The sequence below is a fragment of the Coregonus clupeaformis genome, chromosome 10 (genome assembly GCF_020615455.1).
Source record: "Coregonus clupeaformis isolate EN_2021a chromosome 10, ASM2061545v1, whole genome shotgun sequence".
NCBI lineage: Eukaryota > Metazoa > Chordata > Actinopteri > Salmoniformes > Salmonidae > Coregonus > Coregonus clupeaformis.
The window spans coordinates 22369906-22392116 of record NC_059201.1 but is presented as its reverse complement, the minus strand read 5'-3'; the positions used below and the strand labels follow the sequence as shown (position 1 = coordinate 22392116).

Genomic DNA, 22211 nt, shown 5'->3' with positions numbered 1-22211 from the left:
ATACCATGACGCAAAAGAAAACAAACAGAAAGCCTTTGAAAAAGAAGACATCACAAATGTGTGGTGGTAACCCTGAACAACCCTTCCAGTGTCTCTATAGACATATAACAAAGCCCTCCTGCAGCATGTGGAGTTAAACTCAGTGAGCTGGTAGTGTGAATGGGCTGCCTGGCAGGGTGCTGGCTGGTGTATAACAGGCTCCATGTCAGTCAGTCATTAGCAGCAGTCGGGGTGCCAATTAGGCCCAACGTGGCCTCCATTAGGGCTGGGATGACTCCGGTCATTGGGAGGGAGGAAGGGAGCACCGGTCTGCAAGGCTAACAAATGCCATGTTTTCCTGTAATGTGAACTCTGTGTAGTGTATGGCAAGCACAAAGTGGCTGTGCTCCCCCTCTCTCAGTCTCTGAACCCCCTCCTCCCCCCTCAGTCTCTGAACCCCCCCTCAGTCTCTGAACCCCCTCTCTGTCTCTGAACCCCCTCTTCCCCTACCCATCTCTGAACCCCCTCTTCCCCTCTCTGTCTCTGAACCCCATCTTCCCCTCTCTGTCTCTGTAACCCCTCTCTGTCTCTGTAACCCCTCTCTGTCTCTGTAACCCCTCTCTGTCTCTGTAACCCCTCTCTGTCTCTGAACCCCCCTCTTCCCCTCAGTCTCTGAACCCCCCTCTTCCCCCCTCAGTCTCTGTACCCCCTACCCCCTCTTCTCCCCTCTGTCTCTGTACCCCCTCTTCTCCCCTCAGTCTCTGAACCCCCCTCTTCCCCCCTCAGTCTCTGTACCCCCTACCCCGTATTCTCCCCTCTGTCTCTGTACCCCCTCTTCTCCCCTCTGTATCTTTACCCCCTCTACTCCCCTGTCTCTGTACCCCCTCTACTCCCCTCTGTCTCTGTACCCCCTCTACTCCCCTCTTCCCCTCTCTGTACCCCCCTCTTTCCCTCTCTGTACCCCCTCTTTCCCTCTCTGTACCCCCTCTTTCCCTCTGTACCCCCTCTTTCCCTCTCTGTACCCCCTCTTCCACTCTGTCTCTGTACCCCCTCTTCCCCTCTCTCTGCTTCTCTTTCCCTTATCCCTCTCTCCCCCTCCCCATCAGATCTCTCTCTGCCTGTATGTGCAGGGGGAGAGGGAGGGCCATTTCTGGAAGGCTAATGCCAGATGTTTGCATCTCTTCCCCCTTGTAGGCCCATGTCTTCTTCATGAAGAGAGGAGAGAGGTTCTGATTGTATTAGTTTGTGTGCGTTTGTGGCAGTGACATACTATGCTGTACTCGGCTCCTTTGAAATTAGTGTTTTAAGAGAGAGAGCAGATGGTAGAGGTAGAGTAGGTTTTAAACTTAATCTGTAGATCCTAGGTTCAGCCCCTGACTACTAGTGTTGCAATGGTGGTGGTGGTGTCTAAGTAACGTTCTCTTTATAGATTACACATTCTTATTTCCTTCTCAAATTGTTTTCCACTGCGTCATTTCCATAACCTGCATTTTACATTGACTTTAGACAATTATATGCATCAGAGCCACAGAGAGTGGCCATTGATGCAATTAGCCAGCAATATAAAGAGGGGGGGAGTGGGTTGATATTGATAAGTGTGTGTGGGTGTGTATTATATGTTGACAGTATGAAGAATACAGACAAGATTCAGTGCATGGGCTGCACCATATTGTTCATGTTTTTGTTTGTTAATGGTGTGTGTGAAGCAATGTTCCCTCTAAGCTGCGCGTGTGCTCAGTAGCACCGAGACTGCCACACTGCTCCCCGGGACTGCCGTCCAGAAATATCAGCCCACAGAGAGAAGAACGAGATTGAACTTCACTCAACTTTCTAGAGCAGTGGTCACCAACCGCTCGATCACGATTGACTGGTCGATCTCCAAGGCATTCCTAGTCGATCTCCAAACATTTCTGTAAAAAACCCAACGATAAAGCCTTGTGTTCCTATTTTTTTATTAGTCTCTGGCTGTTGGCGGTAGGTGCACACGATTCAGCTGTTGCCATTTTGAACAATTTAATGTGTACTATAGGCCTACCGCTGGCCAATCAGATGGCTCAGATGACCGTGTCTGCAGTAACATAGCAGGCATAAAAGAAAGCTACAGCAAAGATGATCCTGTGAGATTTCAGACTAGAGAAAGACTGTCAACGAATACAGCAACGAGATGTTTAAATTCTTAAATCAGCACTGTCAACACTTTGTATTCAACACTTTTATAAGCCATAAAATGTGTGTTCTTCCTATTTCTACTCAGAGCTACAACAAGCACTGCAGCAGTAATTAATGAGTAGGAAAGGGTATAGATAGGCTTGCGTTGTTGTTATTATTAGCGGCTTGGGTCTTTTTTAATATTGAGGAATATATAACTTTCTCTGTTCATAGGAGTAACATGAATTTGTGCATGAGGCAGAAATAATGCGGTGCGACTCGAGTTTCGCCATCATCTGGAAAACGGTGTCCCTTTTTGGTCAGTGTAAGTGGAGGAAAGGGAGAGCAGAGGGATGTCGAGAGGCAGACCCTCAGTCTGCTGCTCTCTCCCTCCGCTGAGACTGACCATCACATGCAGGCACAATCAGCCCAGTAAAATAAAAATAAAAACCTAATTATTTAAATGTATGCTTACTCAGCTATGCTTCACAAGTAATACAACAACTGATCTATTACCAGTGTGATCATACAGCCTACCTCAAATGTTGAATGGCCTGAACAACAATGCATTGGCAGGGCAATTCAAACAAAGCCAATATGCAGTGATAATGTATTAGGCCTATAGCTTACTGCACAAACTTCATTGCTACAGTACTGTTTTTAATTGGTTAATGTTGCATAGACTTCTGTTTTTTATGTCATGTTAAAAAAAATCTGAGCAGTAGATCTCGGCTTGCATTTTGACTCAGTGATCTTGACTCAGAAAAGGTTGGTGACCATTGTTCTAGAGTCTTCCCTGTTAACACTATCAATGTTTCCCTTTACTGTGGCAATTGTGATCGAATCAACGCAATATTAGCCACTTTCAATGCAACATACCGAAACAAAACGAACTATGCAAGAGATTTTGTTGTAGGCAGAACGCATCGGAGTAGGATTCTATTGCATTGACATGCATTACTCAGCTCGTACACTACTCAGCTCGCGCAGCATAAACAATCAGAGCTGCAGTAGGCCTATATGGAAATAGACCATTGCCATATATGGATCTGTGCCATTTACTTTGAACTGGACTGTGTTTACAGCATGAGCGGTCGTGAGTAGAAGCGCTTGTTTTGAGATCAAAGCGAGAGCTGCATGTAGCCACGTGTGCATATTTTGTTCATATCCTTTGCTAGTTAGTGAGTTATTAGGCCAGTTATAGATCATTTGTAGTCAGCAATAGGGGAGTGATTGCTTCCTACAAGTGCACAAAACGTATACATTTCTTGACATCTTTGAAAAGCGAGTCGGGTAAAGGGGCAGTGTTGTATTTTGAGACAGGCTTGAATAAGCTAAGTAGCCAATAGGCAGCATTATTCTCTGTAATAATGGTATGGGAATAATAATGTATTTTATTTTGTAAAGTGGTTTCTTGCATCAAACAACACAACAACATTTCCAGTCACCTGTTTTTTTTCTCAAAAGTCTCATGGAATGTAGGCCTCCATTGAACACCACACATTGGCTGCTACTGTAGGATGAATGATAGAACAGCTATTTCCATGTTAATGTTATGAATTTTCTCCATTGTTTTTGATGGTAGGCCACTCTGGTAGGCCTACATTATGATCAAATAGTCACAGTAGCCTACATGGCCACTGTTAAAACTAACTTAAAGCGGGTACAGCTTCAGTGTTCACAGTAAACGCGCTGGAAGTTGCACAGAATTTAGCAGATCTGAAATTAGCTCAGTGCCCCAAAAAAGTAGAGGGAAAATTGGTGTGAAGGGGTGGGTTGTTAAAGCCATATAGTTTGTGCTAATGGGTCTACACTTACACTACAGTATGTTAGTAAGCGTGCGTTGGTCCATAAGCTAGCTGTCAATCGATGTACTGTATAGTGTGTCCCTGTCAATATGTTTCAGTGACTCGGTCATAGTGGCAGGAAAAATACACAGTGCAAACACACATATGTACTAACCCACAGAACCAGGCATTTAGCTGCAGCGGGGCTGCAATTGGGAGCCTCTCTCCCGCTCTCTAACCACTCTACCAACCCAAAATGTTGACTTTGTGGCAATATCAACAGTGAGGCCAGCAACACATAATTATCCCCATATCCAGATTCAGTCCACTTTACTGAGTTTGACTGAAGAGCTGACATGCTGGGTTCTGACAGACTGTCAGGTCCATTTGCATGCCACACAGATCTGTCACTCTGTTGATCTGCCAGTTCTAATGTCACCATTGTGTGGAATGATGATGGTAAAGGTCAACTTTATTTCCCTTGTCCTACAAGTCTGCCACCATTTCCTTATGTTGCAGTTTGATATGTATCCTTTCCACAGCTCAGCTACAGAAGCCACATGTAAGTAAATATTCAAAATAGTGCTGAGTGATTAGTGCTTTTTGAGATCGGGTCTTTTTCGGTTAGATTATGAAAAAATATTCACGATTTTCAATTTCGGTTTCGATAAATGTTTTAAAACATGAAATACACTATGCATTATGTGGGTTGAATGCTGCAACACAGAATAAAACAATTAATAAAAGTCCCATGATGGTAGTGACTGCCCGTTACTGCTTATCACTTATTAACCATCATTTATTCACATTACTTTACTTTAATAAAATATTTCAGTTGTTGTGTATATTACATTTGTTTTATTTGATGACTATTACTTCATTCCAAGTCATCAACGCATCTCTATAGAGCTGCAGCCTATGCTGTCTGACAAAATCACTATTTTAGTAGTTCTTCAAAGTAAATAAGGCATACAATTATGAATGCTGAATACCAACTATCAATCACTTAGAATATGTGTTTTCTGGTAAAAATACCTTGCGAAGCAACTGCTCTCTATGCATCCCTATTGATCGTGCATTCTTCTGTCTCTTACGTAGCAGGAGTAAAAGAAACACCGAACGGACACGTAGGCGCGCAATAGATTATGGTCATTGTAGTTAATCATCACATTTTCTGCGCTAAACTATGTAGAATATTGGCCTGTTGGAAACTACAACTCCCTACTACATCGCACAGTTTGGGCGTGATCTGATTTATCTCTAGAGAAGCTGCAGCACAATGTGCACATTGAGCTCAAAAAACAAACAAACAATGGAATTAAAATAATTGAACAGTCGTTGGTCAATTAGTTGTTTAAAAAACGAAAAATAACTGACATTTCGCTTAATCACTCAGCACTAATTCAAAATGATAAAGCCATCAACAATTTATGTGGTGGCTGTTGTTTGTCTTTTATTTTCTTTCTTCAGTCTTTTACATAATATTAACACCTTGGGAAATGTGCCTGATGCCACAATGAGAGCCCAGTATTTTCCTTGGGGAGAATTTAGAGAAGAGTTAGAGGCTGTTAATCTGAGGTACTGTTGGAAAGGATAATCCCTCAGATTATTTCAGTTCATCCTTACTCACAACAAAGATCCATTAATCCAGGACAGTGTATACAGCTATCTGAGGAGATGTTATAAAGCCCTACCAAGGTTAGAGTTGGCAAAATATCACTGTTTGGGTTCAACTGGTATTAAAGCAATCATGAATAATCGACCCTTGACCTCTCATCAAAAATACCACTAGAGCTCAGTATGATGAGTGTTATAAATGAGGTGTTTCTCCCCTCAGGTCTGGAGCTCAAGGCTACAGAGCAAGTAATCACTCATGTTTATGTAAACAGTTTTGCAGGCTTGACCTGGTCGCCTTGTCCAAGGCACGTGTGGATTAAATTGTAAGGCCTTGTATTTGCAAACATGCCTGCCAACTACCTACGCGGGAGGCCGCAGAGGCGCACAAACTCACGGTAAGTGCATCAGTGTGCGTTTCATCTGAGCCTCAGATACACCGAACCAGAGGTTTAATCAAATTTAATGAGATCTCTAAAGATGTGTGATGATCTGGGAGACTCCCTCAACATGCTGTAGGCTAACACTGGAGAGACTGGAGACCAGCACCAGCCTCATTGATACTAGATGTGAGTCTACACCACATCCTTTAGATGAGTCCCCTACCTCATTAATAAACACACTCATACATTCATTGCCACCTGTTAGGTCAGCGCTCGTTCAAACACATTACAGTACATGTGTTAGCCTATGCTTTGCTTGGCTATGTGGCTGTGTGTGGTATGATCCTGTGATTCAGCGGTCATTGATATCTAAGTGATGTCTGCATGAGGATGTTATGTGGACAGTCTGGATGATACTCACTTCCCTGCGGCGTAGACCTCTGCTGTGTCAAACAGATTTATGCCGTTCTCGTAGGCCAGACACAACAGCTGCTCCGCCATCTGTTGGCCGAGAGTGGCGCGAGGGAGAAGAAAGAGGGGGGGGGTCAAGAGATCACTGATCGGTGCTTAAGTGTTTTCAACTATTAAAATCCGGGCTGCATGTATGAGGTTGTAACCGCACGCTTCAGAGCTATGGCACGTGTGTTGGTTCTCTGGCTCTCTATGTGTCAATATGTTTGCAGTGTAAGCAGTGTTACAGTCTGTTACAAGTCTTCCTGAGCAGCAGTGGGCTGTAGAAGCATGTAGATAGTTGTGAAACTGGAGAGTGTTGACTGACTGATAGAATAACAGAAAAACTCATCTGCTCTCACCTCATCTGTTATCTGCCCTCCGAACGTCACCCATGTTCCTACAGAGAGATGACAGGGAGACCGTGTTAGTAGTCTATCAGACTAGAGATACATAGAGAGAGCAGTGTTGAAGAGGCAGTGATGCCACACGTTGATTACTGTAGCTTTTTAATTACAGTTATAAGAGATGAGGCTTTGGCACAGTTTGCCATAACAGTGTTAGTCAACAGATTGAGGTCTCAGCTGGCATTTCTGACATATCTTCACTCTCCTAGATATCTGCTAGAAAAATAATTTGGTGTGAAATAAATTCCCTTTGTGTATTTCTGGTGAAAACAACAGCAGTCTGGGTCACTTCTAACACAGTGTGTTTCCTCGCCCCTCAGCACCCCCCCTGGCTCACACTCACCTAGACCAAGGCAGGACACCCTCAGGCCAGACTTCCCAAGGTTTCTGTCAGAATACAGAGAAAACATTATCCTTAATATGGTGCTGATAATGACACTGTGCTTTTTAGTGCTGTAGGTTTGAGATAGTCAAGCTTTGTTTAAAGTAGTTCCATACTTCATGACAACTAATGTATCTGTGTCTCCACTGACACAGACTACTGGGAGGTTGTAACAACTATGGCAGTTGACAATCAAGACAGCTCATGAAGAAACATTATGTCTCTCTCTGTAGTCTGGATGCAGGTGGAGGGGAGCAGGCACACGGATGCCTGCCAGTATGATCATGTTCCTGTGGCTGTGTGCATGCGTGTGGCCATGTGTGGATAGAGATTCCACTGGAGGGCTGACAAAGGAAGTGGGTCTTAATCTGGCCCAGCATGACATCCTGTGGAATATCTCAGTTCACACCAGGAAGCCCAGGCCCGCGCCTCAATCCCCTATAGCCAATCACACGCTTCGACTCCAGCTCGAACCCCTACAGCAATTCCCAGTCCCTAGAGAAAACGTGGCACATCTTTCACCAATCGCAGCTCAGACACAGACTCTACAACTGACACACATACAGTTTTGGTTTAGTTCTCTTTTACCTTTTAGCCTAAAAAGTCACAGGTAAAATGAAGAGAATACCCTGGAAAAACCTGCAGTAGGTAACAGGCTTATTCTAGTGTTATAAATTCAGTGGCTCAAAAAGGCATATTTCTTTTTTGTGTCCTGTGCACGGCAAGCCGTTTATCATTCACATTTGGCACATCAACATTACGCAAGTATATTAAATTATTAATTTAGGCAGTATTCAAAAGATTGAAAGCCTCAAGGTTGCATAGCTTTCCGTGCGGTGCATTTAATAGGCTAATATAATTTCACCAGGGCCGCTCTGTCATGGCCAATAACTTCAAAAACATTGTGTCAAGGCAACACAGAACAGTGAACCACAGGGCAAGACTTGAGGCAGCGCTAGGCTACAACCTTGAGTGCTGCACTTGTCATAATGGGTACACCACAGAAATAAATAACCATTTAATGTATTTCTATGGGGTACACAATGTACCTTGTTCGTTCCTTCCTTCCTAAGCTCTCAATACGAAGAATCCAATCCAAATATGAGATCCTTAAAGCCGATGACATAAGCTCAAAACACAATGAACCATTCCAACTAAAAACCGTGAGTAGAGAACCTTGAGTTGCCTTCTGCTAGAGATAAGTAAGATGTGTGGGATATGGAATGATGTAATGGATGTTGTGGGAGGAAGAGTGTGTAGGTTTATGTGGGTGGTCTGTCTAATTTTGTAGGAGTATGATTGTGTGTATGCGGTTATTATTGGAATATACATGTATGAGAGTGTATCCATGGCTGTGTGTGTGTGTGTGTGTGTGTGTGTGTGTAGGATTATGAGTGTGTGGGTGTCTTGTGAAGCCATGTAGGTTTTCTACATTGCGGTGGTGACTAAGAACAAAACAATCAATTTATGTTGCTCTGAAACAGCAAGGGGATCCAAAAAAACCCACTTTACATGTGGACTGAAATTCAAAATAAACTAGCACCATAATATCAGCTTTAACAAGCATATGCAGTCCAGGTCAAGAAGATTCTCTCCTCAAATGTTGGGTCCTTTAGGGTCTCTTTCATGATATCTTATCATGTGTTATCTGCAAGTCCAGTGCACAAAGAGAGGAAGAGGCGAAGCGAGAGGGCCGACTCCGCCCCAAAATCTGTCTGTGCGAAAATAAAGGATGGACGTGGGGATTTTTTGTACGGAGGTCAAGGAGAGTCGAATTTAGTCCAAATAAAATGTAATCGCTCATTTGCTACGTGTGGCCTATATAATCGAATAGAAGTTTCGTAATGCTAAGGTTGTTACAAATGTACTAATATAAGTGGACATGCGTGACATAACGCCAACTTTGCAAAAAGTGCCACCGATAAGTTTGCTAAATTAAGAAAAAATTGACAGATGAAGACATACGGGTGATGAAAGCAGTATAACTGAGGGGAACATTAACGATGTAGAAGTTCGCTATGATGTATCAGATTGTGTTTGCTAGCTAGCTAACGTTAGCCTGAGACGCAATCTCGTCAACAGCTAACTAAACTAACTAATTGTAAATTAAGGCACAAATACCTCAGATAAAGATAGATATACTAGAGTATGTGGACACCCCTTCAAATTAGTGTATTCGGCTATTTCAGCCACACCCATTGCTGACAAGTGTTTAAAATCGGGCACACAGCCATGCAATCTACATAGACAAACATTGTCAGTAGAATGGCTTTACTGAAGAGCTCAGTGACTTTCAACATGGCACCGTCATAGGATGCCACCTTTCCAACAAGTCAGTTTGTCAAATGTCTGCCCTGCTAGAGCTGCCCCGGTCAACTGTAAGTGCTGTTATTGTGAAGTGGAAACATCTAGGAGCAACAACGGCTCAGCCACGAAGTGGTAGGCCACACAAGCTGACAGAACGTGACCTCCGAGTGCTGAAGTGCGTAGCAACACTCACTACCGAGTTCCAAACTGCCTCTGGAAGCAACATCAATTACAGCAATTTTTTTTCTCCTCATCAATCTACACACAATACCCTATAATGACAAAGCGAAAACAGGTTTTTAGAAATATAAATAATATAAAAAACAAATACCTTATTTACTTAAGTATTCAGACCCTTCGCTATGACACTCGAAAATTGAGCTCCGGTGCATCCTGTTTCCATTGATCATCCTTGAGACATTTCTACAACTTGATTGGAGTCCACCTGTGGTAAATTCAATTGATTGGACATGATTTGGAAAGGCACACACTTGTCTATAAGGTCCCACAGTTGACAGTGCATGTCAGAGCAAAAACCAAGCCATGAGGTCGAAGGAATTGTCCGTAGAGCTCCGAGACAGGATTGTGTCGAGGCACAGATCTGGGGGAGGGTACCAAAAAATGTCTGCAGCATTGAAGGTCCCCAAGAACACAGTGGCCTCCATCATTCTTAAATGGAAGAAGTTTGGAACCACCAAGACTCTTCCTAGAGCTGGCCGCCCAGCCAAACTGAGCAATCGGGGGAGAAGGGCCTTGGTCAGGGAGGTGACCAAGAACCCAATGGTAACTCTGACAGAGCTCCTCTGTGGAGATGGGAGAACCTTCCAGAAGGACAACCAATCAGGCCTTTATGGTGGCCAGAGGGAAGCCACTCCTCAATAAAAAGGCACATGACAGCCCGCTTGGAGTTTGCCAAAAGGCACCTAAAGGACTCTCAGACCATGAGAATCAAGATTCTCTGGTCTGATGAAACCAAGATTGAACTCTTTGGCCTAAATGCCAAGCGTCACGTCTGGAGGAAACCTGGCACCATCCCTACGGTGAAGCATGGTGGTGGCAGCATCGTGCTATGGGGATGTTTTTCAGCGGCAGGGACTGGGAGACTAGTTAGGATTGAGGGAAAGATGAACGGAGCAAAGTACATCCTTGATGAAAACCAACTCCAGAGCGATCAGGAACTCAGACTGGGGTGAAGATTCACCTTCCAACAGGACAACGACCCTAAGCACACAGCCAAGACAACGCAGGAGTGGCTTCGGGACAAGTCTCTGAATGTCCTTGAGTGGCCCAGCCAGAGCCCGAACTTGAACCCGATCAAACATCTCTGGAGAGACCTGAAAATAGCTGTGCAGTGACTCTCCCCATCCAACCTGACAGAGCTTGAAAAGATCTGCAGAGAAGAATGAGAGTAATCACCAAATCCAGGTGTACCAAGCTTGTAGCATCATACCCAAGAAGACTCGAGGCTGTAATTGCTGCCAAAGGTGCTTCAACAAAGTACAAAGTAAAGGGTCTGAATACTTATGTAAATATGATATTTCAGTATCTTTTGTTTTGCAAAAATGTCTAAAAACCTATTTTTGCTTTGTCATTATGGGGTATTGTGTGTAGATTGATGATGGAAAAAAACAATGTAATCCATTTTAGAATAAGACTAACGTAACAAAATGCGGAAAAGTCAAGGGGTCTGAATACTTTCCGAATGCACTATCCATCTATCTATCTATCAATCTATCCATGGCACCGGTCTGTGTTTCACACCTGTTTGTCTAGCTAATCAGTTTTGCAATATGGGCACCATGTTGCCAGACGGGAAGTAGGGGAAACGTGCGCGCAAAGTGAGAACAAAATATGTCATCCAATTTAGATGTTGATTTGAGGAGGAGGGGGTAGCATCTAAACACTGGATTTAACAGATTCTTGTTCACTGCTCGGCAAAGCAAATGACGACTTCCTAATCAGAACAGTCTACCGATTATGGATATAGCTTACGACGCGGGACACATGGTGCTAGCAGGTACAGTCATTGGACCATGAGTTATCCTGAACACATTCACTATGGGATACGATTAGAGCTCGTCTTATTAATTACTGAAATAATTAATTAGAGGTCTAATATTGGGCTAAGGTTAACTCCGCTCCCCTCAGGCCCACCACTGCTACTGATCTACAATCAACCAGGTTTTAATTGCCTTAGCTAGAATGGACCATGGGGCATTGGTTCCACCTCGTTTTAAACAGAGATAACGCTCAAACAAATAGCTGAGAACTCTGATTAAATAGTTTAAAAGCAGTCTTCATGTATTTGCAGGATATTTGTGTTTCACCGTTCATAATGGAAAACATTTTCTACAGTATAGGCCTACAGTAGCCTATTTTAGCCTGTTTTTCATCTGTATACACTGAATAAGATGGTAGAAATGATTGGGTGAGGACTGTTGTCATGGCTTGAGGTATTATACATCAAACACAAATGCTTAATAAGATTAAAAGAATGGTGCTCATTGCTTTCACACACACACTGTGCAACCTGCTCAGAAATTAGACGTACAGTAAAGCTGTCAGCGCAGATAAATTGGGAAGCATGCTTCTAGACTACAGTCACAACAATCTGCATAAACTGTTATTCCAGAATCATAGTATTGTTCAACTACAAGTGCAGGACAGGTGTGTATTTGAGTTAGGTCCTTTTCAAAATACAAAAAGTAACCGACAGACCAGACACCCAGTCTGGTCTCTGTCGTTCTTCACCTAGGGACGATACATCCCTTTGTCAATTCTGTGTAGTGCTAAATATTTTATCAGGCTGGCTGTTGATACTGCATGTTGGCCCTGGGCTATCCTTCTCCTCCTTGCCCTCCCACGCAGGGACCTGGTAGCAGTACTGTATCAGGCTGATTTGATCTGGGGTCAGTTTGCTGCTACGCCTCCCTGGACACGGCCCAGAAGAGTAAGGTCACCTACATCTCCTACCCTCTTCAATTATGGACTTCCGCCGCACACTACATTACACTACATCAGGGAGCATGAGCAGCCTCAACACATTATGAGTGGACTCAATGACCACTGACTATGTGAGAGCTATTTAATTGGCTGTAAATGAGACGAGTCAGTGCCTCTGGGCTGTTTGTACCAGTGGCCTCATGCAGGGCCGGATTAAGAAATCATAGGCCCTGTTGCTTTGTTAAAAAAAAGTTGAGCAGAGGCGTTTTTAGAATTTCCACACATGTTATTTTTTGCAGGGCAACCCCCAACAAATCTTCCTGTTAAAAAACACATTTCATGCAATTCTACGTGATTTACATGACAGAAGACATTAGCTGAATCTTTTTTAATCCCACACAAATGACCAAAATGAGTGGCTACTCTGACACTGACAAACTGAGATCAATCTGGTCTTGAATTCAAACAAACAATAGGCCAGGCCAATGAAGCGAAACAGATTATATATAATATATATACATACATACAGTGAGGGAAAAAAGTATTTGATCCCCTGCTGATTTTGTACGTTTGCCCACTGACAAAGAAATGATCAGTCTATAATTTTAATGGTAGGTTTATTTCAACAGTGAGAGACAGAATAACAACAACAAAATCCAGAAAAACGCATGTCAAAAATGTTATAAATTGATTTGCATTTTAATGAGGGAAATAAGTATTTGACCCCTCTGCAAAACATGACTTAGTACTTGGTGGCAAAACCCTTGTTGGCAATCACAGAGGTCAGACGTTTCTTGTAGTTGGCCACCAGGTTTGCACACATCTCAGGAGGGATTTTGTCCCACTCCTCTTTGCAGATCTTTTCCAAGTCATTAAGGTTTCGAGGCTGACGTTTGGCAACTCAAACCTTCAGCTCCCTCCACAGATTTTCTATGGGATTAAGGTCTGGAGACTGGCTAGGCCACTCCAGGACCTTAATGTGCTTCTTCTTGAGCCACTCCTTTGTTGCCTTTGCCGTGTGTTTTGGGTCATTGTCATGCTGGAATACCCATCCACGACCCATTTTCAATGCACTGGCTGAGGGAAGGAGGTTCTCACCCAAGATTTGACGGTACATGGCCCCGTCCATCGTCCCTTTAATGCGGTGAAGTTGTCCTGTCCCCTTAGCAGAAAAACACCCCCAAAGCATAATGTTTCCACCTCCATGTTTGACGGTGGGGATGGTGTTCTTGGGGTCATAGGCAGCATTCCTCCTCCTCCAAACACGGCGAGTTGAGTTGATGCCAAAGAGCTCAATTTTGGTCGCATCTGACCACAACACTTTCACCCAGTTCTCCTCTGAATCATTCAGATGTTAATTGGCAAACTTCAGACGGCCCTGTATATGTGCTTTCTTGAGCAGGGGGACCTTGCGGGCGCTGCAGGATTTCAGTCCTTCACAGTGTAGTGTGTTACCAATTGTTTTCTTGGTGACTATGGTCCCAGCTGCCTTGATATTATTGACAAGATCCTCCCGTGTAGTTCTGGGCTGATTCCTCACCGTTCTCATGATCATTACAACTCCACGAGGTGAGATCCCCATGCCGAGGGAGATTGACAGTTCTTTTGTGTTTCTTCCATTTGCAAATAATCGCACCAACTGTTGTCACCTTCTCACCAAGCTGCTTGGCGATGGTCTTGTAGCCCATTCCAGCCTTGTGTAGGTCTACAATCTTGTCCCTGACATCCTTCGAGAGCTCTTTGGTCTTGGCCATGGTGGAGAGTTTGGAATCTGATTGATTGATTGCTTCTGTGGACAGGTGTCTTTTATACAGGTAACAAACTGAGATTAGGAGCACTCCCTTTAAGAGTGTGCTCCTAATCTCAGCCCGTTACCTGTATAAAAGATTCCTGGGAGACAGAAATCTTTCTGATTGAGAGGGGGTCAATTACTTATTTCCCTCATTAAAATGCAAATCAATTTATAACATTTTTGACATGCGTTTTTCTGGATTATTTTGTTGTTATTCTGTCTCTCACTGTTCAAATAAACCGACCATTAAAATTATAGTCTGATAATTTCTTTGTCAGTGGGCAAACGTACAAAATCAGCAGGGGATCAAATACTTTTTTCCCTCACTGTAGATCTGTTTCGCCCCATCAAACTTTCCCTATCCTGATATTTGGCCCTGAGGGAGGTGGGAGGTGCTAGCTCTGAGAGCTGCAATATGTTTTCACCATGTCATCAAGGTGAGATGGGAAGGATCAGACAGGGTTTCTCTCTGGCACTCTCTGGGGTGAAGAGCTACAGGGGTGTTACTGACAGTTCAGGCCAGGACCAGAGGGGGTGAGACAGGTCAGGTTGGGGACCAGAGAGAATAAAGGGGTAGGGGTTAAGACTTGTCAGGACGAGGTGTAGAGGGGGTAAGGGGGTTGAGGGGTTGTGATGGACAGGTCAGGGGTAGAGAGGCAAGTTGTGATGATGAATGAGAACAGGGTCACATAGCTGATGAGGAATTTGTTGTTTTACAGAGAGCATACCACAGTGCCAACAAAAAAATACACCCAAGGCTAAAACTAAAAAACAAACATACTGCTCATGTCATGTCGCTGGTCCGTTGCATGCAGCATGGCCCCTTTGCTCTCCTAGATGTATGTGTGTTTATGTAATATCAATTCAGCCTGTATGAGCATTGAGTACACCACCTACATCAAGTCTAAAAGCAGCAGCAGCACACTACCTGAGACTGCACCCTGGGTCTGAATGCAAACCTATACGCCCCCGTCTCTATCGTCCTGATATAGTAGTGATGGGTACATGTACATGGATATGAACAGATTGCAGGCACAGAGGGCTTTCCTTTCCTGAGGCTGGATCTGTCCTTGGCCTGGGGCTGGGCACTTCAAGAGGCTGAGTTAAGGTGCCCATAGTGGTGGAAATGGATCAGTTTCCCTAGCCAGGGGAGGGGTGGATCAACCATGGGATAAACTGTATACGCTAAAGAAAACTGGTGCAGAAAAGCTTACTCACTAGATCACAGATCATGACCACACTGCATCATTTAGTGCCATACGACACTATTTACAGTAGTGTAGAACTAAAATATTAATAACACAGATGACTGAGTAAAAAGCAGTTAACCATGCATCTTATATACTGTATACTTTAAAGGCCCAATGCAACAGTTTTTATCTCAATATCAAATCATTTCTGGGTAACAATTAAGTAGCTTACTGTAAAATTGTACAAAATAAACAAAAATGGCATTTTAGCAAAAAACTATTCTCAAGTAAGAATTTAGCAAGGACTGTCTGGGAGTGGTGCGTGTGGGAGGGCACCAAAGCAGTGGAGGGGCCTAATGGTATGTAGGCCTATCGTGAAAACTAGCTGTTATTGGCAGAGAGGTTTGGAACTCTTTGTTATCGGTCTATTACGGCTGAGCAATATGGCCAAAATATTACATCACAATATATATTTTTTAATTGACGATATGACAGTATTTTATGTTTTAAAAAAAATACATTTAGAAATATGCTTTATAACTAGTTCATGACCCTAGGGTGGCAACACAAATAAGTGATTTCAATGGGGCTTTCCCAATTCTGATTGTTTTATACTGTTCAATCCAACATTTTCATACATTTCTGCATTTCCAGCACTTTTGTTATCAATTTCCACACTGTGCCACATACTATAGGGCTGTATGAGATTGGCCCCCCCAAAAATTTGAGAGCTAGTTAATTGGCGAACTGTTGGAATCACAGAAATATAATTATTCTAATTATATAGTTGGAATAGTGGGCAGCACTTTGAATACATTGTAACAAGATAGGAACCAAAGTGTTTGTCAGTGTTTCCCAGGGGACCCTAAAAATAGATGTTACATTACATGTTTTCTATCTTCATGTTGATAGCTAGCTAACATATGCTTAGTTTATTCCTCTCGGATTTAGAAGATCCCGTTGCACAAACAACATGCTTACCTAGGCCTACACCAGCATTGGTGCCATGCTGTATTAGCTAGCTACGTTTGCTCTGACTGAGTACATTAGCTAGCCAGCTAACTAGCGATTAGCATAACACAATTTATTTTAGCCACAACTTGCTAAGAAAAAAACTAGCAGACAAGTTTAAAAAAAAAAAAAAAACTTGCACATGTACAGTTAAATGCCTTCCCCAACAATACAGTAATAAATATCAGTAGTATTATTTAAAAAAGTAAAGTAGAACAAAAACGCATTAGAAAAATAAATAAGAGAACATGAGAAAGTAAGTAAGCTTTATACAGAGTCAGTTCCAGGGTCAATACCATATTTACAATGTGCAGGGATACTGGAGTGGTAGATATGTATAGGGGTAAGGTGACTAGGCATCAGGATATATGATAAACAGAATAGCAGCAGTGTATATGATTGTATGTGAGTGTGTGTGCGTGTGTGTAGAGTCAATATGAATGTGTGTGTGTGTGTGTGAGCAAATGAAGTGTGTGTGTCAAGATGCAACTGTATAACTTTTTGTGGATTTGGGGGCCCATACCAAATCTTTCCAACATCCTGAGGGGGAAGAGGCGCTGTCGTGCCTTCTTCACGACTATGTGCGGTTCATTTTAATCCTTAGTGATTTGGAAACCGAGGAACTTGGAAGCTCACGACCCGCAGCACTGCTGCCCCCCTGGCAAGTCAGGATGTTTAGGATCCAGTTGCAGAGGAAGGTGTTCAGTCCCAGGGTCTCAAGCTTGGTGACGAGCTTGGAGTGGACTATGGTGTTGAACGCTGAACTGTAGTTAATGAACAGCCTTCTCACATAGGTATTCCTCTTATTTAGGTGGGTGAGGACAGTGTGGAGTGCAATAGAGATTGCGTCGTCTATGGATCTGTTGGGGCAGTATGCAAATTGGAGTGGCTCTAGTGGCGGCCATCCACTCACATTGCGAGCAAAATATTTTTGTGGTCACCCCTCTTAATAGCGGGGGAAAAAAACATGTTTCAGAGTTAATTTCGTGCAATTCTACACATTTTCCCATGGGGTGTAGAGAAAATGTGTGCAGTTTTAAAGCAAGTTTGATGCAATTCTACACATTTTGCCATGGTTCACAGAGGAAAATTAGTGCAGTTTTTTTATATGATTTCTGTGTGAGACTGACTAACAAAATCTATGGGGGGCCCCCCGGCTGGTAATTCGATCATGATAACAAGTTTAGATAGCTGGCCGCTAAACTAACTTGCCAATAAAAAAAATTGCTGGCATGGGCTAATTGACTGACTATCAGTGATTGACATACCAAGAGAAAAACTGCTGATGCACAACTAAATTTCGAAATCGCAACAGTAAGTTGAGACCCCGACTGAGTTTAAATAAATAAATAAACACACTACCGGTCAAAACTTTTAGAACACCTACTCATTCAAGGGTTTTTCTTAATTTTTTACTATTTTCTACATTGTAGAATAATAGTGAAGACATCAAAACTATGATATAACACAAATGGAATCATGTAGTAACCAAAAAAAGTGTTAAACAAATCAAAATATATTTTATGTTTGAGATTCTTCAAAGCAGCCACCCTTTGCCTTGATGACAGCTTTGCACACTCTTGGCATTCTCTCAACCAGCTTCATGAGTCAGTCACCTGGAATGAATTTCAATTAACAGGTGTGCCTTGTTAAAAGTTAATTTGTGGAATGTCTTTCCTTCTTTGAGCCAATCAGTTGTGTTATGTTGTGACAAGGTAGGGGTGGTACACAGAAGATAGCTCTATTTGCTAAAAGACCAAGTCCATATTATGGCAAGAACAGCTCAAATAAGCAAAGAGAAACGACAGTCCATCATTACTTTAAGACAGTGGTCACCAAACTACGGCCCGCGGGCCGGATACGGCCCGTCAGCACATTTGGCCCGGCTCTCTGAACAATACCAGAGACGCTATCGGATTTTTTTCCTATTTGGCCTCCAGAAAAAAAATCCTAGGCCCGGCCCTGTCAAAGAGAGAACGGAATAATGGCGAAAAGGTTAGGTAAGAGAAAAATTGATTCAGAATGCAGGGTATTTAACCTGCAGTGGACAAACGATTATTTTTTTGTTCAATGCAAAGAAAAGGCTGTTTGTCTCATCTGTCAAGAGACGGTGGCGGTATTCAAAGAATACAATCTTCGCCGACACTATGAATCCCGTCACAAAGACAAGTACGATAGCTTGCAAGGCCAAATACGAGCAGACAAACTCTCAAAGCTAAAAAGTGGACTACTATCTCAGCAGAATACATTTGTACGCCAAGCTCAGCTGAACCAGGCATCCGTTCGGGCCAGCTTTCGGGTTGCTAAACTGATAGCAAGCAGCGGTAAGCCTTTCACTGACGGAGAGTTTGTTAAGAAATGTATGGATGCTGTCGCGGAGGAGGTGTGTCCCGAGAAGAAAGATGCATTTAATGCCGTAAGTCTGTCGGCAGTACAATCACCAGACGCGTTGAAGAAATCGGGAGTAATGTATATGCCCAGCTGCAGCAGAAGACGAAAGAATTTGACTTTTTTCATTAGCACTGGATGAGAGCACGGACGTGCAAGACACAGCGCAACTGCTCATTTTTATTCGTGGAGTTAGCGCAAACTTTGAGATATGCGAGGAGCTGGCAGCCCTCCAAAGTCTCAAAGGGACTACAACGGGAGAGGATATTTTTGACAAAGTGTGCCAAACCATGGAGAAGTTGGACCTGGACTGGTCAAAGCTAGCTAGCATCACGACTGACGGGGCTCCTAGCATGGTGGGCGAAACTCGCGGTCTAATAGGACGCATGAACCGGGAGTTGGAAAAAAGGGGTCTCACCGCCCCGCTACGAGTCCACTGCCTAATTCACCAGCAAGCACTGTGCTGCAAAGTGTTGACGTGGGATTCTGTAATGAAGGTTGTGGTGTCGTGCATAAACTTCATCAGAGCAAAGGGACTTAAACACAGGCAGTTCCAAGAATTCCTGTCTGAACTGGAGTCTACGCACGGAGATGTGCTGTACTACACAGAGGTCCGATGGCTGAGCCGGGGCAGAGTTTTGAGGCGTTTTACGAGCTGCTACCCGAAATTAACGCATTTCTTCATTTAAAAGACAAAACGGTCCCAGAGCTGATCGACCCAGAATGGAAATGGCACCTCGCATTTTTAACAGACGTGACAGAAATACTTAACAGCCTTAACTTGCAGCTACAAGGCGAGGGGAAACTCATTTGCGACATGTATTCACACATAAAAGCATTTGAGGTGAAATTAGCGCTGCTTTTGGAACAAGTGAAAAAGCGCAACTTCGTCCATCTTCCTGCTACCCAAAACCTGTCGACAGAGAACCCAGCGGTCCCGTTCCCAGCTGAAAAGTGCGTGGAAGCACTGGAAATGCTGAAGGCGGAGTTCGGTGTGCGATTCAGTGAACTACATGTTCATGCAAAAGAAATCCGTCTTTTTCAGAACCCCTTTGTTGCCGACATTGATGAAGCCCAGCCTTCATATCAGTTTGAGTTGGCTGAGTTACAGAACTGTGATGTTCTGAAAGACGCATTCAAGCCCAACAGTCTCATTGACTTCTATGCCGCCCTCCCAAACGACACATATCCAAACATCAAAAAACACGCAATGAAAATGTCCACAGTTTTTGGCAGCACGTATATCTGCGTAAAACCTTTTCTCGCATGAAACTGCTGAAAACTCCGATGAGATCAAGATTGACAGATGAACATTTGCATCAGTGCTTGAGACTGGCTGTAACTAGAATGGAACCTGATATTCAACTTCTCACCAGCCAGATGCAGGCCCACAGTTCACACTGATGAACATACATAGGTAAGCTCACTTTTCTGACTTGAATGAGTCATTCTGAGCATAAACAAATATAATCATAATAAAATCTACTGGGATAAAATCCATCTTTACAACCATACTGGTAGTGAAATGTATTGTGCTGTGTAGGTGCTGTATCACTTAGTTCAGTTTCTCAACCTGCTTCCTTTGTGGTTTTCACAGGGAAGTTGATGAGAGAGAGCTGCAAACAGCGGTGTCTACAAGCCTACTGGAACCTACAAAAGGATTATAAGGAAGGAACACAAGAACTTTAAGAGACTGCTCATATGTGTCAGAGAGATTCTGCTCTGACAACTGAGCTGAACTTTTATCTGTTAAGATTGTGCATGGCACAACAGAAAGTTAATGTTCCATGGCTTTTTTTTCTATGAAGAACCCAGAGAGAGTTATTTAGTTATTATTTATTTCATAAATAGTGTTATTTATTTCCTGTTTTTTCTGTGAAGAACTCAGAGAGGGTTATTTAGTTATTATTTATTTCATTAATAGTGTTATTATTTGTTTCCTGACTTTTTTTCTGTAAAGAACCTGGAAAGGGTTATTTGGTTATGTGTGGCTTTCTGGAAAACAATAAATTTTTTAAGCTCCCCTACGATCGTCACACTTTTTCTGTTACAAACTGACACCGGCCCCCCATCAGAGAAGGGAAAAGTTATGTGGCCCTCACAGGAAAAAGTTTGGGGACCCCTGCTTTAAGACATGAATGTCAGTCAATCTGGAACATTTCAAGAACTTTTAAAGTTTCTTCAAGTGCAGTTGCAAAAACCATCAAGCGCTATAATGAAACTGGCTCTCATGAGGACCGCCACAGGAAAGGAAGACCCAGAGTTACCTCTGCTGCACAGGATAAGTTCATTAGAGTTAACAACCTCAGAAATTGCAGCCCAAATAAATGCTTCACAGAGTTCAAGTAACAGACACATCTCAACATCAACTGTTCAGAGGAGACTGTGTGCATCAGGCCTTCATGGTCAAATTGCTGCAAAGAAACCACTACTAAAGGACAACAATAAGAAGAAGAGACTTGCTTGGGTCAAGAAACATGAGCAATGGACATTAGACCGGTGGAAATCTGTGCTTTGGTCTGATGAGTCCAAATTTGACATTTTTGGTTCCAACCGCCGTGTCTTTGTGAGACGCAGAGTAGGTGAATGGATGATCTCTGCATGTGTGGTTCCCACCATGAAGCATGGAGGAGGAGGTGTGATGGTGCTTTGCTGGTGACACTGTCTGTGATTTAATTAGAATTCAAGGCACACTTAACCAGCATGGCTACCACAGCATTCTGCAGCGATACGCCATCCCATCTGGTTTGCGCTTAGTGGGACTATCATTTGTTTTTCAACAGGACAATGACCCAACACACCTCCAGGCTGTGTAAGGGCTATTTGACCAAGAAGGAGAGTGATGGAGTGCTGCATCAGATGACCTGGCCTCCACAATCACCCGACCTCAACCCAATTGAGATGGTTTGGGATTAGTTGGACCGCAGAGTGAAGGAAAAGCAGCCAACAAGTGCTCAGCATATGTGGGTACTCCTTCAAGACTGTTGAAAAAGCATTCCAGGCAAAGCTGGTTGAGAGAATGACAAGAGTGTGCAAAGCTGTCATCAAGGCAAAGGGTGGCTACTTTGAAGAATCTCAAATATAAAATATATTTTGATTTGTTTAACACTTTTTTTGGGTTACTACATGATTCTATATGTGTTATTTCATAGTTTTGACGTCTTCACTTTTATTCTACAATGTGGAAAATAGTAAAAATAAAGAACAATTCTTGAATGAGTAAGGTGTTCAAACTTTTGACTGGTACTGTATATATACAGTGGGGAGAACAAGTATTTGATACACTGCTGATTTTGCAGGTTTTCCTACTTAAAGCATGTAGAGGTCTGTAATTTTTATCATAGGTACACTTCAACTGTGAGAGATGGAATCTAAAACAAAAATCCAGAAAATCATATTGTATGATTTTTAAGTAATTAATTAGCATTTT

The 22211-nt window shown here is 43.0% G+C and overlaps 1 protein-coding gene across 10 annotated transcripts in view; it reads right to left on the bottom strand.

The window, feature by feature from the left end:
- The window catches only part of kcnab2a (potassium voltage-gated channel subfamily A regulatory beta subunit 2a), a 179478-nt gene that overhangs the window by 9899 nt on the left and 147368 nt on the right, over window positions 1–22211 (bottom strand). For all 10 annotated transcript variants that reach the window (XM_041888394.2, XM_041888398.2, XM_041888396.2 and 7 more), the window contains 3 exons: window positions 7112–7155; window positions 6724–6761; window positions 6333–6412 (listed from right to left, as the gene is read on the bottom strand). In XM_041888394.2, coding sequence (XP_041744328.1) covers window positions 6333–6412; window positions 6724–6761; window positions 7112–7155 — 162 coding nt within the window. The remainder of the gene's footprint in view (window positions 1–6332; window positions 6413–6723; window positions 6762–7111; window positions 7156–22211) is intronic.